Source organism: Urtica dioica, chromosome 5, assembly GCF_054948205.1.
Source record: "Urtica dioica subsp. dioica isolate 48M chromosome 5, U.dioica_male_clone48M_v1_H2, whole genome shotgun sequence".
Classification (NCBI taxonomy): Eukaryota; Viridiplantae; Streptophyta; class Magnoliopsida; order Rosales; family Urticaceae; genus Urtica; species Urtica dioica.
The window spans coordinates 3909857-3923575 of NC_142760.1; the positions used below are offsets into that span (position 1 = coordinate 3909857).

The 13719-nt window shown below is 42.5% G+C and overlaps 1 protein-coding gene across 3 annotated transcripts; it reads right to left on the reverse strand.

Annotated features, from left to right (window-relative positions):
- Positions 1-680: 680 nt before the first annotated feature.
- LOC149394893 (adagio protein 1-like) lies at positions 681-5629 on the reverse strand. 3 transcript variants are annotated; one of them, XR_016297091.1, is made up of 3 exons: positions 5094-5629; positions 1194-3126; positions 681-971 (listed from the first exon to the last, which is right to left on the reverse strand). XR_016297091.1 is itself a non-coding variant. In XM_089615282.1 (2 exons), exons 1-2 carry the CDS (start codon positions 5339-5341, stop codon positions 1515-1517), a joined length of 1860 nt encoding a protein of 619 aa, XP_089471408.1. In that variant the 5' UTR covers positions 5342-5629; the 3' UTR covers positions 681-1514. The 3 variants fall into 3 exon arrangements, 1 of the variants encoding a protein (XP_089471408.1); XR_016297090.1 differs by having other exon boundaries at positions 681-1105; XM_089615282.1 differs by having other exon boundaries at positions 681-3126.
- Positions 5630-13719: the final 8090 nt, after the last annotated feature.

Here is a 13719-nt window from a genome sequence, read left to right on the forward strand (position 1 = left end):
GCACGTGAACCCCACGTGCCGCCCTCCATGATTTTTTTTCCAGTTTCTTTCGGCTTCCGTTGCTTCGTTCTCGTCTTTTGGTCTCTTCGTGAGCAGAGTTTTTGAAAAAAAAAAAGTTTTTTTTTCTCTCCGATTCAGAATGATGCTTCATTTCGTCGCCGTTTTTCTTCATTCTGTCAGCCCTAACCAGGAAGCCTGATCATGGTTGTTTTAAGAAACAATGATCACGTAGATTTCTGCGAGATTGAAGATACGCGTTTCTCGGAAGAGATGGTGGAACCGTTCGTCTTTTGGAGGATAGAAGAAATTTCTCTTTCAGTGTGCTTCTGAGTAGGGTTGCTGCTTGTTGGTTGGTCGGGATTGTGGAAGAATGTTTGGCATTCGTAAGAAAGTGTTCTGCAACTAATATTTGAACATTTTGTAAATGTTTCTTCTTCTAGCCTCCTTTGATTTCATTTTTCACATGGACTCCCCATATTTGTTTTTCTCCTCTTTGTTTCCCTCTGATTTCCAGTAGTTATCGAGGACTTGCAGATTGTAATGGTCATGGTTAATCAGCAGGAACTGTGCACACACACCCAAAAAAAAAAAAAACAAACAAACAAACAAATTGACCATTGTGCCGGAAATTGATTGCTTTATTATATTTTGATGGAAAACACCAAACGAGCAAGTGGATATACAAAACGTTGCATAAATAATTATGTATCTAACTGTGATAAACAAAAAATTCCAAGTGGATATACATCAAAAGTCAAGTTCCATCAAGACTGGAAATAGATGAGATTTGAGAGAACTGTTATTGAGCAACAAGTTTTAAAAATTTGGCCGGAGAATTTGGAACCGCCTGCCATGTAATGTACACCGTAGAATTCGCTGGTCCGGTCTAGCCTCAACCCTATTTCTTTTCTATTGCACACCCTTTTCGAGAGCTGATTTCACACGTTTTGAAACGATTGACGAAGACTCAACTAAAAGCATGATGCAAAAATAAAAATAAAAATAAAGGGACCATAAGTTAACAATATTAACATCATGCCTCTACTTTTTTTTTCTTCTTTCTTTTTTGGGTTACTTTTGTCTGGGTGGGTTCATATCATAGAACCTGAATTTGAACACCATAAGCAAATAATAAGTCAGAAACAAAGGTCTTTACATAATAACTACATGCCTATCATCGAATACTTACTAACCTGACAAGGATGGACAACTCAACGCCAAGATCAGAAGGGCCGAATTTTTTTCACAACCTCACAGAACACAAAGACGGGTTTCAAGTCACGCTTCGAACTAAAAACAGAACTCCATCCGAGGCCAGACCACAGTACAGGAATATAACAACAAAGAATACCAAGCTAAAGACCAAAACAAGACTCTCTCTCTCTCTCTCCCTCTCTCTCTCTCTCTCTCTCTGCCCGACTGATTCCTAAGTATAATAATCAAACCTTGCTGTCGCAATCCAATGCTAAGACCGCTTCACCACAGCTTTCTCTCTTTTTTTTTGTACGATCGTTTCAGATGACGGAACTTGCCAGTGAAAGCTCGTGGAGCTCACTCAACATCCATTCGTCTCCGGTCTGACCACCGAGGACTATAGCCCGAGTCCCTCCGACCACACACGTGCTGTGTCCCCACGCGAACCTCGGCGGCCGGCCCGGGACGTTCAAGATCCTCCACGTGGGCTTCTCGTCAGTCGGGTCGAGAAGGTAAAGCTGCGAAGCCGAGTGAAGACCCGCGACCGAGCCGCCGAAGATGAGAATCCTCCCACCGGGGAGGTTCACCGCCACGTGATCGAGCCTCGGCGGCGGAGCGATCCCGCCGGGATTCCCAGCTCCGGGCATTCCGCTCCCCGTGACGCATCTCCAGCACGGCTCTTCGTCGCCGAGGTCCATCGTGAACACGTCGCTCGAGCGGAACCGGAGCGGCCCGCTTTTCGCCAACCCGCCGAACATCAGAATCTTCCGACCCCCGTAGACGGAGAGCGTGTGCCCGAGCCGGGACGGCGGGGTCCACGCCGCCGGAATCTCCCTCCAAACTGGCCTCTCCATCGAGAGATCGAGGAGGAACGTATCGCTCAAGAGAACCCCGGAATCAGCGCACCCGCCGGAGACGATCAGCTTCGTCCCGTCGAGGGTGCACGAGCTGTGCCACGACCTCGGGAGCGGGGGAGCGAGGCCCGAGATCTCCCGCCACGCCGGAGGCTTCGCGTCGAGGTCGAGCACGAACACGTCGTTGAGCAAGCCCTGTCGGCCACAGCCTCCAAACACGACGAGGTTCGACCCGTTCACGCAGGAGAGAGTGTGGCCCCACCGCCCCGGCGGCGGAGAGCTCACGGGGACGTGTTCCCACTCGGGGCTGCTCGAGTTCAGGTCGAGCATGAACGTGTCGTTCATCGGCTGCATGTTGACTCCCTCGCCGCCGAAGAGGACGACCCGGTTCCCGACCGCGCAGGCGCTGAAGTTGCACCGAGACGGCTCGACACCGCCGCCGACGGTCAGCTTCCGCCACGTGGCGGCTTCGAGGGTGGTCAGTTCCCGAGCCAGGCGACCCCACTCGAGCCTCTTCGCTCCCGGAACGGCCTCCAAAACCCGGGTCGTCTCTGTGCCCCAAGCGTTCTGGCACACCCGTCTCCAGAGATCCTCGTTCTGGGTCAGCTCGTAAAGCCGCCGACACACCGAACCGACCGACGCGATGTCTCTGGGCGTCAGCCTCGCGAGTATCTTGATAGCCAGAACCTCGTCGCTCAACTGGAATATTTCGCAAACCCCGCGGCAGATATTTCTGTCCCCTGCAGGAACGGGGCGGAAAGGAGATACAACGCTGGAATGAGACCGGTCCGAAGACTTTGCGGATTTTTTTATCAACGAACTCGGAACTGGGCCCAAATCGATATTGGCCTCTGTGAAGAACTGTATGCCAATTACGTGAGTTATTGTTTCGTCGTCTCCGTATATTGGGGTCAGCTGGAGTCTGTTCATCAGTGGAGACCCATCTTTTCTGAAGTTCAATAACTCGCCTCGGAATTCATTGCCCTCGTCTAGACATCTTCTAATCTCAGAAACAATCAGAGAGTCAACCAAGGGATGCCTTCTCTTTGCGAATGGACCTCTATTTTGCAAAAAGCGACTGCAAAAAAATAATTCACCATTAGAATAAATTGCCAAAGCCAGCTATCAGAAACGCGATACAAACAAAAAATTTACTAGTAACTATTATAGAAACAGAAGGAAATACAATAGATCGATATCGACATTTGAGACGTCCGTTCTCTCAAAATCAGAATTTCTTCCTCAATCTATTATTTCATCTCATTTTCCTCTTATTCTCTCTTATTTATTTATAGATTAATATACTTCCCAAGTATTCTCAATATCTAGCTTCTATCCTAAATGCAGAGGTAAATGTGACTGTCAGAATTCCACTAAATGCTTACATTTTATAATACACCCCTTGTATCCCTAAAGTATGCACACGACTTACATCATGGAATTTCATATTAATTAAGTTGATACAATAAATTCCTCAACTGTAAAGTGTAATATCACAAACAGTAAAGTTGGGGTTTTAGGAAACATAATATTGAGTTAGGAAACATAACCCGGATACCGCGGTTATAAAAAAAAATATTGTCATGCAATCCGAACACAGTTGTAACAGTACGTGAAAAGGTGTAACATATATACATATATATGGATACACAACTACAACATCTACATAATGTAAAAAGAAACTCCTCGGTTACTAATTTGATCCCCAGAAATTACAGAGAAAACAAGCAAAATGTTGCAAATTTGAATGAAGTAAAAACTTAGGAAGGAGCGCCTACAAAGGAGGATCAGATGCCGACTGATAACTTGAGACACTAAAAGTAGAAATTATAATAATACTACTACGAAGCCCCTTACGTGTGATGATCAATTCATGGACCAAAAAAAAAAAAAAAACAACAACAACAACCAGCAAACTAGTTTACAAATTTTATGACATCTAGGCACACAATGTGATGTATTAACTATGTTTGATTTCTACATCATGTAGTAATGCATCGCTAACTAGATAACTATCTTTTAATAAAATAACGAGGATCTTAATCAATCGTAAGAGAGGAGCTAAGACTAAAAATAATTTAAAAAGAAATTGAGAGTTGGACAAAAAATGCATTTCTCAAAACATTAATAACAAATAAAGAGGATGGAGTTCATTAAAAACGGTGTCCTAGTAATGTTATTGACGAAGATCTTACATATTCTAATAATCAAGTTAGACAAGATGTGAAGGGTAAGACCTTTCTGTACAATCCTCTTTTTTTGAAGGCTAAGACAATTTTACACACGCGCGCGCACACACACACACACACAGATATATATATATATATATATATATATATATATATATATATATATATATATATATATACCTTCTTTTGAAAAGAAAAAAAAATGATTGCATCTGCAATTACCATACAACGCTTAGTACATTTCAAATACCCGTCAATTCTCAGGAAGCGAGCTCAGGATCGATAAATTTAACTTAGCTAGAAAGGAACAAATTGCTCTTTTTTGGAATGCAGTCATATGCTGAGGTAACGTGGAATTTAATAGCTGCATTAATACTCGATTCGACTGTCGAATCGACACTATATCCAATTTAAATTTCTACGTGAGAATTAACCTTACACTCTAGTAAATGTCTTAGAAATCATCTCCTAATTTCATAGAAACGTAGTTAAATATATAGCCTTGTTATGGACTATAGCTTAACAGAATTCAAAAGAGACACATTATCGCCTTAAACACATGTGAAAGAACCGAAGAAACTGGTATCGAATTACTTTAACCTAATACTCAAGTGAAAAACTTTATTTTCTTATATTTTTCTCAACCAAGCTTTGTGCAATTCCACCATAAGCAAAATACCAGAACCACGCAGATGCCAAAACGAATGAACAACTGTCAATATGTATCATAAAATCCTCTCAATTCTTCATTCCTCGAAATTCAAGGGGAAAACCCCCAAATTTCAGTGAAAACATGGAGAAAGAAGAATTAACAAATGGAATTTAAAAATCAGAGAGAGAGCGAAAAAGAACATACCAATTTCGACCTAGAACCTCCTCGGCGCGGTAACCGGTGACGATCTCGAAGACGGTATTGACGTATATGATAGGCTGGTCCGGCTCGAGCGCGTCGGTGACGACGAAGCCGCACGGCGCCGTTTGGAAGAGGTTCTCGACGGGAAACGGAAGCGGATTGGGACCGGGTCCGGAGCCATCGTCGTCGTTGAACATGAATTCCTCCTCATCCTCGTTGCTGCTCAGATCGGAATTGCTGTCCCACTCCATTTCTTCACCCCATTAATCGACAGCCAGAAGAATCGGAAACCCTAGAGCGAACACAGAGACTTGCGCGTGTGAATTTAAGGGAGATAGAGAGAGAGATAGGGATTTATCGGAGAATTTGGTAATTGAGAGAGAGAGAGATTAACTTAGGCGATGCACAGAGTTCGAGAGAGATTAGCGATGAAGAAAAGAAGAAAGAACGAGTGGATGGTAAGTGTTTGGCAAATATTTAACGACGTTTTAATTTCTGAGTTTGTGAGAGAGAGAGAGAGAGGGGAGAAAGGTGGGGGTATTTCTTTTTGCTTTTTTTTTTTTTTTTAGTAATTACTAATTACAAGTTTACTAATTACAAGACTACGCCTTTGCCTTAAAAAACAAAACAAAACAAAACAAAAAAGACTACGCCTTCTCATTACAGTGTGAAAACGTTTTGAATGGATTCTAATATCTATCTAACTTTCGTACTACACACGTGCTTCGTCAAAGTAAATATCGCTTCAATCTCTCCAAAATGGATTCCAACTTACAAAGTACAAGGCTGCATTTGGTTCCGATTAAAAAGCTCTGTTTTTACTTTTAGAAAAAACTAAACTGCTTATTTGGTGTTTGGCAAAACTGTTTTTACAAAAAACTTCAAAAGCGATTTTAGATTTTGTACATGAGATGAAAAAGCTATTATTCTTAGCTTTTAGAAAAGTGTTTTTAAGTTTGATATATAAATTACTGTAATATCCTCGTACAAAATATTATTAATATATATGTATATAAATAAGTATTAATAATTATTATTTAATTATTAAGAACATGTCTATTTCGACCATCTTCACTAGAGTTGGATGACTCTCTCTCTCTCTACCCCTTGGAATTGCTTTATTCCGTTCTTAGAAAATAAGAGTGAGATCTTGAAACAACATTTGTTTCTTGATCGTGTGAGATTAAAGAGTGTGGTCTCACGCCGTATTTCTTTATTAGTCCGAAGATTACGTTTCGGAAGACTACGGTGTCATCAAGAGGAGTACAAGGATCTGAAATCTTGAAGAAGGAGATCAAGATGTTCGAAGAAGAAGATCCAAAAGCTTGAAGAATGAGATCAAGGCGCTCAAAGACAAGGATCTGAAAGCTTGAAGAAGGAGATCAAGGTGTTTGAAGACGGATTGAGAAAGCTTGAAGTTTCAGTTCATGAGCCCAATCCGTAAGTTCTCTATGAACATTGTTCTTTGTTCTTATTGGTTGCTTGACATGTTTGAATGCTTTCATTATTTAATTAATAAATTAAATCTAGATCTTGTTAGATAACTATACTTTTAATTAGCTATTGTTAGTGTAATTAATTTATTCCGTAACTTATATGGTTATCAAAGCGAGCACATAATTACAACAAGTGGTATTAGAGTGATTGTTCGTGTCCGATACCGCTCGTGTTTCTCGAACAAGTGGTATTGGAGCGATTGTTCGTGTCTAATACTTACTTACTTTTCCCAACAAGTGGTATTAGAGCGATTATTCGTGTCTGATATCCTAAGTGCTTCACCAAAGAGTTGTGTCGGAGCAATCGTTTATGTCCGATATCACCCCTGTATTTATAACAGTTTGGACGACAGAGAGGATGTGGTAGGGGTTGCTGATATCGATGCAAAATTTTGTCTGGTGGGGAAATTTGTACATGCACGCCGTGTGAACTTTCAGGCAAAGCAATACATGACGGCGACACTATGGCAACTGAGCCTCAGCATGTATGTCCGTGAATTGGGGGTGAACTTATACCTCTTCCAGTTTTACCATGACCTGGATATCAAACGAGTGATAGATGGCAGTCCTTGGGCGTTTAACAGAGCCCAATTTGTGTTTCACAAAGCGAAAGAATGAGAAGACCCCAGATGTGTGGCACTGAACAAGATAGACATTTGGGTACAATTACATGATCTCCAACCAGGGTCAATGTCGGAGAGGGTGATCCGAGATATTGGAAACTGTGTGGGCGTTTTTGTTGCGACAGACCCGAACAATTTCACTGGATTTTTGCATGTATACCTACGTGTGAGGGCTACAATCGACGTTATCAAACCACTGAAACGCAAGATGAAGATCAAGATGAGAGGCATGGAGTTTTGGGTGAATTTCAAATATGAGATATTGTCGCTTTTTTGTTTCATATGTGGTATAATCAATCACGCGAATCGTTTTTGTCCAAAACTGGTAGAGTTAGACAAAGACTCAATCGTGAAATTAAACAGTATGGCACGTGGCTTAGGACGGCACCAAGGAAGAGCCATCATTTGATTGGAGCACGGTGGCTCAAGAACGGGGATCAAGGGAAAGGCCCGGAGAGTGTGACGGTGGAAAAAAGTCGGTGGTAGTGAGATTCGCCCAGACAGACAATATGGGAAAGGAAAGTGAACACTCATAATTATATGTTGGAGGATCTAGGGTGGGATATTTAGGGGAAGATAGGAAGGATGGGATCACGAGAGATTTGTTGATGAGGGAAACAGGGGGAAACATGGTAGGGATTGGCGAAGTGAGCGGGTCAAAGAGATGTGAAGAGCCAAGCTTGGAGGAATGAGATGTGGAGGACCTGATGGAGATATTCGATCAAAAAAGGAGGAGGGTGATAAGTTAGGGAAAATGTGATGGTCCGGCTAGACAGATTGATGAGGAAAACTCAGAAGAAGGTGGGTAAAAAAACTTACGTTGGGGGGGGGGGGGGGGGGGGGGGGGGCCTGGAGAACAGGCCCACCAAGCCGAACTCAACAATCAGTTAAAATTGTGGGCTTGAGAACCCGCGGGCCAATCAATTCCTTACAGACTTCATTAGTCAAAAGAAGCTCAATTTTGTATTTTTGTGTGAAACGCTCAATAAGAATAATATAATAGGGAAGTTTAGAAGACAAATAAAATACGATAGTGCGTTTTTGGTTGACACTGTGGGACATAGTGGAGGTCTCGCGTTATTTTGGAAGAACGAATGAGAAACAGAACTTAGAAGTTTCTCTGGAAATCACATTAAGGTGATAATCATAGTGGGAGGAATGGTGGAGTGGAACTTGACCGGAATTTATGGCGAGCCGGAAATGGCAAGAAAGAGATAGACATGGCGGTTGCTGAGTTGGATGGAGCATTTGCTATCTCTTGGTGTGTGATCGAAGACTTTAACAATATTATGAGACAAGAAGAGGCTCGAGGATGTAAACCCTACCCAGCCTGGCTTATTAATGGTTTTAACGATGTAGCGGAAGAAGTGGGCCTAAGGGACCTGGAATTATGCGGCCACCAATTTACATGGGAGAAGGATCGGGGAACGAAAAAGTGGAAAGAAATCAGACTAGACCTGGCGATGGTGAACGAAGGATGGTGGGACTTCTTTATGGAGGCTCGATTGGTAAACATCAGACGACAATCCAATTTTTCATCCAAAAAAGCAAGAAATTGTAAACCAAACTAGGCGCTTTCGCTTTGAAAATGTGTGGCTGAGAAAGCCCATGTTTTTTGAAGTAGTAAAGGGTTATTGGGAGGAGAACAGGGGCGAGGAATTGCCTAAGAAACTAAGTGAGTGTAGGAAGAAACTCTAGAGATTAGGGCGGGACTATGTGGGGAACTTCAATGACCGGAAGCAGAGAGAGAGAAATGTAATTGGCCAACTCAGAGGTCGAAGAGACATGAGTTCCGTGGAGAAATATGAGGAAGCCCAACACAAACTCTCAAATCTACTAATGCAAAAAAGAGGTGTTTTGGAGACAGCGAGCATAACAAGTTTGGCTCCAAGAGGAGGATTGTAACAATAAGTATTTCCATGCAAAGGTCACGACGCGAAGGAAAAATAACATGATTAAGAGACTCAAAGATCAAAACGGCGAGTGGAAGGACTATAAATCGGGAATCGATACGGTAATTATCGATATTTAAAAAAATTATTTTCCACCACTGAGAACGATTGAATGAAGTCGTGAGTTGTACACAAGTTGCGGTATCTGCTGAACAAAACATGATGCTACTGGAGAACGACACTATTCCAGATGCACCAGACAAGTCGCCAGGTGAAGATGGGTTCAGTCTTGATTTTCTATCAAATGTGTTGGTCAACGGTGAGAGCCGATGTCGTGGCGTATGTCCAGAATTTCTTTACACAAGGCGGTCTGTGTAAGGGAAATAACGAAAATAGCATTGTTCTGATTCCAAAGAAGGAAAACCCGACCGACATGAGCGAGTTTCGACCAATATCATTGTGTAATGTGCTATATAAGATCGCCTCTAAGGTTTTGGCAAACAGGATGAAATTGGTATTAAACACAGTCATATCAGAGTCCCAAAGCGCGTTTGTGCTCGTAGGTCTATCACTGATAATGTCATTGTCTCATTCGAGGTTCTACACTATTTGAAGAGGAAGAGAAAATGGAAGGAAGGCTTCATGACGCTGAAATAGGACTTGAGTAAAGCGTATAATTGCATGGAATGGGGATATTTACGAGTTATGTTGGAGAAAATGAGATTTACAGCAAGGATAATATAACTGATAATGTGGTGTGTTACTACGGTCACTTACAATGTGGTACATGGAGGCAGAGAACTAGGCCCGGTTACGCCAACTAGAGGTATAAGACAAGGGGACCTGTTGTCCCCTTATCTTTTTATCATGTGTGCCGAAGGCTTGTCGGCACTGCTTAAGAAATCAGAGGCGAGAGGGCATCAGATGGGTTGTAAAGTAGCGCGATGGGCTCTTGCAATATTTCACATATGATATTCGAAGATGACAGCAATTTGTACTACAAGGAAAATGAGGCATCGATAGGTACAGTTATTAGAGTACTCGAGATTTTGAAAGAGCATCGGGGCAAAAGGTGAATTTGGGGAAGTCATCGATTATTTTAAGCAAAAACACGAAAGGCGATGTCAGAGATAGAATCTGTGAAATGATGGGGGTGAAGGAGGCCGGAGAAAATAGTACATATCTGGGGCTGCCGAGCACACTAGGCCGGAATAAATCAGCGGTCTTTGTTTTTTTGAAGGACCGTATGTGCAAGAAAATCCAAAGTTGGGATGGAAACTTCTCATCGAGGGCAGGGAATGAGATTTTAATAAAAAAGTGTGGCAAAATATTTGCCTAGCTACGCGATGAGTGTGTTCTTATTACCAATAGAGATGTGTAGAGAAATGTAGAAAATGATGTGCAAGTTTTGGTGGCGATCATCTAATACGAAGGACCGAAGCCTCTATTGGATGAGGTGGGAGCGGCTTTCAATGCATAAATCAAACGGAAGGATGGGTTTCCGAGACCTTTACGATTTTAATATGGCCTTGCTTGGTAAGCAAGGATGGCGTTTGGTGAGCAGAAATGAGTCTTTAGTGTCAAGAATATTCAAGGCGGGATATTATGCTAGAAAGTCTTTCTGGCAAGCGGGATTAGGCTCAAATCCTAGCTTCATATGGAGGAGTATATGGGAGACCCGTGACGTCTTAAAACACGGGGGTCCTTGGTGCATAGGGAAAGGTAAGGTGTTAATATATTGGGAGAGTCGTGGCTCCCAGATGTACGAGACCTATTTGCAATGTCAACACGCCCAGCTCTAATCGGGGTGCGGTGCTAGTGCACAATTTATTGAGGACTGATGCGATGGAACAAGATGCGGATGTTGTTCGAGATTTATTTCCACATCGAGAGGTGGAGTTGATCTTGTTTATTCCATTATGTGAGTCGGTGGAAAAAGACCGGTGGGAGTGGACTAAAGAAACATCGAGGAACTACACAGCCAAGAGTTAATACAAGCTTATCCAAGAACAAAAAAGAGCATGGTGAGCGGAGGAAAACTCGGGTTTTTGGAGGAATTTACGGAATTTAAAAATTCCTCCAAAAGCTAAGGATCTTGTCTTCGTCGGTAGGCAGTGACAACAACAAAGACAAATTTGAGGTCCAGATGTGTAAAAGTGCATGTTGTTTACCCCTTGTACCTTGCTGACAGCGAGACTACCGGTAATTGTTTGATTCAATGTGTTTTTGCGAGTGAATGCTGGCGTAAAATAGGATTAAGTACTGGTACAAGTCAGAATGGGGAATTTGGGATTTGGCTGAAAGAAATATGGAAAAGATTGAATAAGAGGCACGTAATAAACAAGTGTGGCAACAACAAAAATCACGCCCTGAAGATGTGGTCGAGACGGCAAGTAGGATGATGAAACAATGGAGACACGCACAAGCCAACACCAAGTATTATTAAAATTAACACTGAGAGCATCTTTAATGGTTTATGGCTTAACAATTTTAGAGATTTGCTAGTAAATATTAAAAGTGCTTAGCTAGTTGCTTAACCATTATTTTACATATTGGCTATTGATTTAGCTAAGCAAATTAGCTCTATAGAGCTAGTTGCTTAATTATTTAGCTCTAGAAAAATCTATGTGGCAAATGGAGGTAATACATTTAGCTCAACCATTAAAGATGCTCTGATGTTGCTTTATTTGCAGAAGAAGGAAAGTGTAGCGAGAGAAAAGAGTAGGATGTGTTGCGAGATACCACTCGTGGAGGCGATGTCGAGGAGCTGGACAGGGACTCATATGCTAGAACTTGCGGAGGCAATTTCGGTCAAAGAAGACATGGCTGGCGTAAATTGGAGCTGAAAACAATAGCGTGATCGTTATACAAGCACTAAAAAGCACTTAATATTGTTTTGAACTCTTATCTGAAATTCTGATTAGTTGCAACGGCAAGATGTCGCACACAATGCGTTGACAATGTGTCCGACAACTTGCTTGAACACAGAGATATGGATAAACAACAAAAAGTGCAATAAACAAAGTACACAGGATATGGTTACCCAGTTCGGTGAATCACACCTACATTTGGGGGCACGCTGCCAGTGGAAAGGATTTTCACTATCTTGTAGTCAATAGTACACACAAGGTTTATATCTGATTACAATCAACAAATCAATAAAACCTAGAGACTATTACTACCAGTGATCACCTAGACAGGGACTCCCCCTGAATTTGAGCTCCGTCTCAATTCCACTCTTCGAGCAACCTCCTGGCTCGGATGACCTTCAGTCTTCAGTAGTACGTGAACCTTCAATCACGAAAAGCACAGGAACCCAACTCTCACATACACTCAGTCTGTAGAATAGTGTTTGAGAGAATACACCACTCAAAACCAAAACACACAGCCTCCCAGTCCGCCGGTCTTGCACGTCTAAGAGTTCTAAGTGTTTGATCAAAAGTGTCAAATCTGCTAAGGGAGAGCGCATGGCTTTTATAGCAGCTGGACAATCCTGGAAGATATCTCAGGTTTCCTTACCCGGCCTCAAGCGAATATCACAAAGTAAAGACTCCATCAAAGTGAATATTCGTGCAATGAAGATAGCAGCGAAGAATATCTTGCAATGAAGGCTCCAGCGAGGCAGATATCTTGTAATGAAGACAGCAGCGAGGCAATAACTCAGCAATAAGTCACCAGCGAAGCAATCTGTCGAAACTGGAAACTTGCCTGATATACTGTCTGCACACACGAGGAAAGATGTCAATCCAGAAGTGGAAACATAACTCTCGACATCTTTCCATACCACTTGCACTAAAAAATAAAGCCAATAAAACAACGTAACAACAATCTCCCCCTTTGGCTATTTTTTAGGCAAGCACATCCAGGACCAGTTCTCATACAAGCATCATAACCAGAAAGAGAGTAAAAAAAAATGACCTCATGACGCCTCTCCCCCTGATTGCCTCAAAAAGATACCAAAGGCAAGGATCGACCAACACAGAGGGAGGAACAACAGCCTGAAAAGGGAATGAGAACTAGGGAAAAACAGCATATCATTCAACAGACAAAAGTACGATAAAGCTGTCTTACAAAGCATCCAAAACGAAACATATCAGTCTGAAGCACAAAGGAATAGTAGCAAAAGATGTCTAGAAAAGAGAATATTACAGACCAGAAACGAATCAACCAACAGTATCCTGATCATTCTCAGAGACATACACATCATCACCAGAATCAGAGTCTTCAGGGGCTTCAGAGACGCGAGACCCAGCGGCGGGACCTGGCTGAGACGAGGTGGTAGAGCTCGGGGCGGTAAGGTCTTTGAGAAGAGCTTCACACTTGACTTTCCTGGATGAGACGGTCTCGATGGTCTTTTTCAGAAACTCAACCTCTTCAAGGAGTTCCTTCACCACTTTTCTCTGGACATCTTCAGATATGGAACTCAAGTGAAAGTTGCTCGCAGGTGCGTCAGATGTCTCGCCAGAAGGTCTGACAAGATCCTGAACATGTTTCCCTTCAAACAATTTGGGACTGAAGGAAAGGGCACCAGGACGCTTACCCACCACATCAGAACTCCTCAAGATGTTCTTGTTTTGATCAAGCAGAATCCCAGTGATAAGAGAGGGAAAGCCGATGG

Excerpts from the sequence above, each read along its gene's own strand:
- LOC149394893 (XM_089615282.1), bottom strand. The coding sequence starts at position 5,341 with ATGGAGTGGGACAGCAATTCCGATCTGAGCAGCAACGAGGATGAGGAG. Across the intron at positions 3,127-5,093 it reads GAGGTTCTAGGTCGAAATTG|TCGCTTTTTGCAAAATAGAG; the intron begins GTATGTTCTTTT and ends ATTTTTTTGCAG.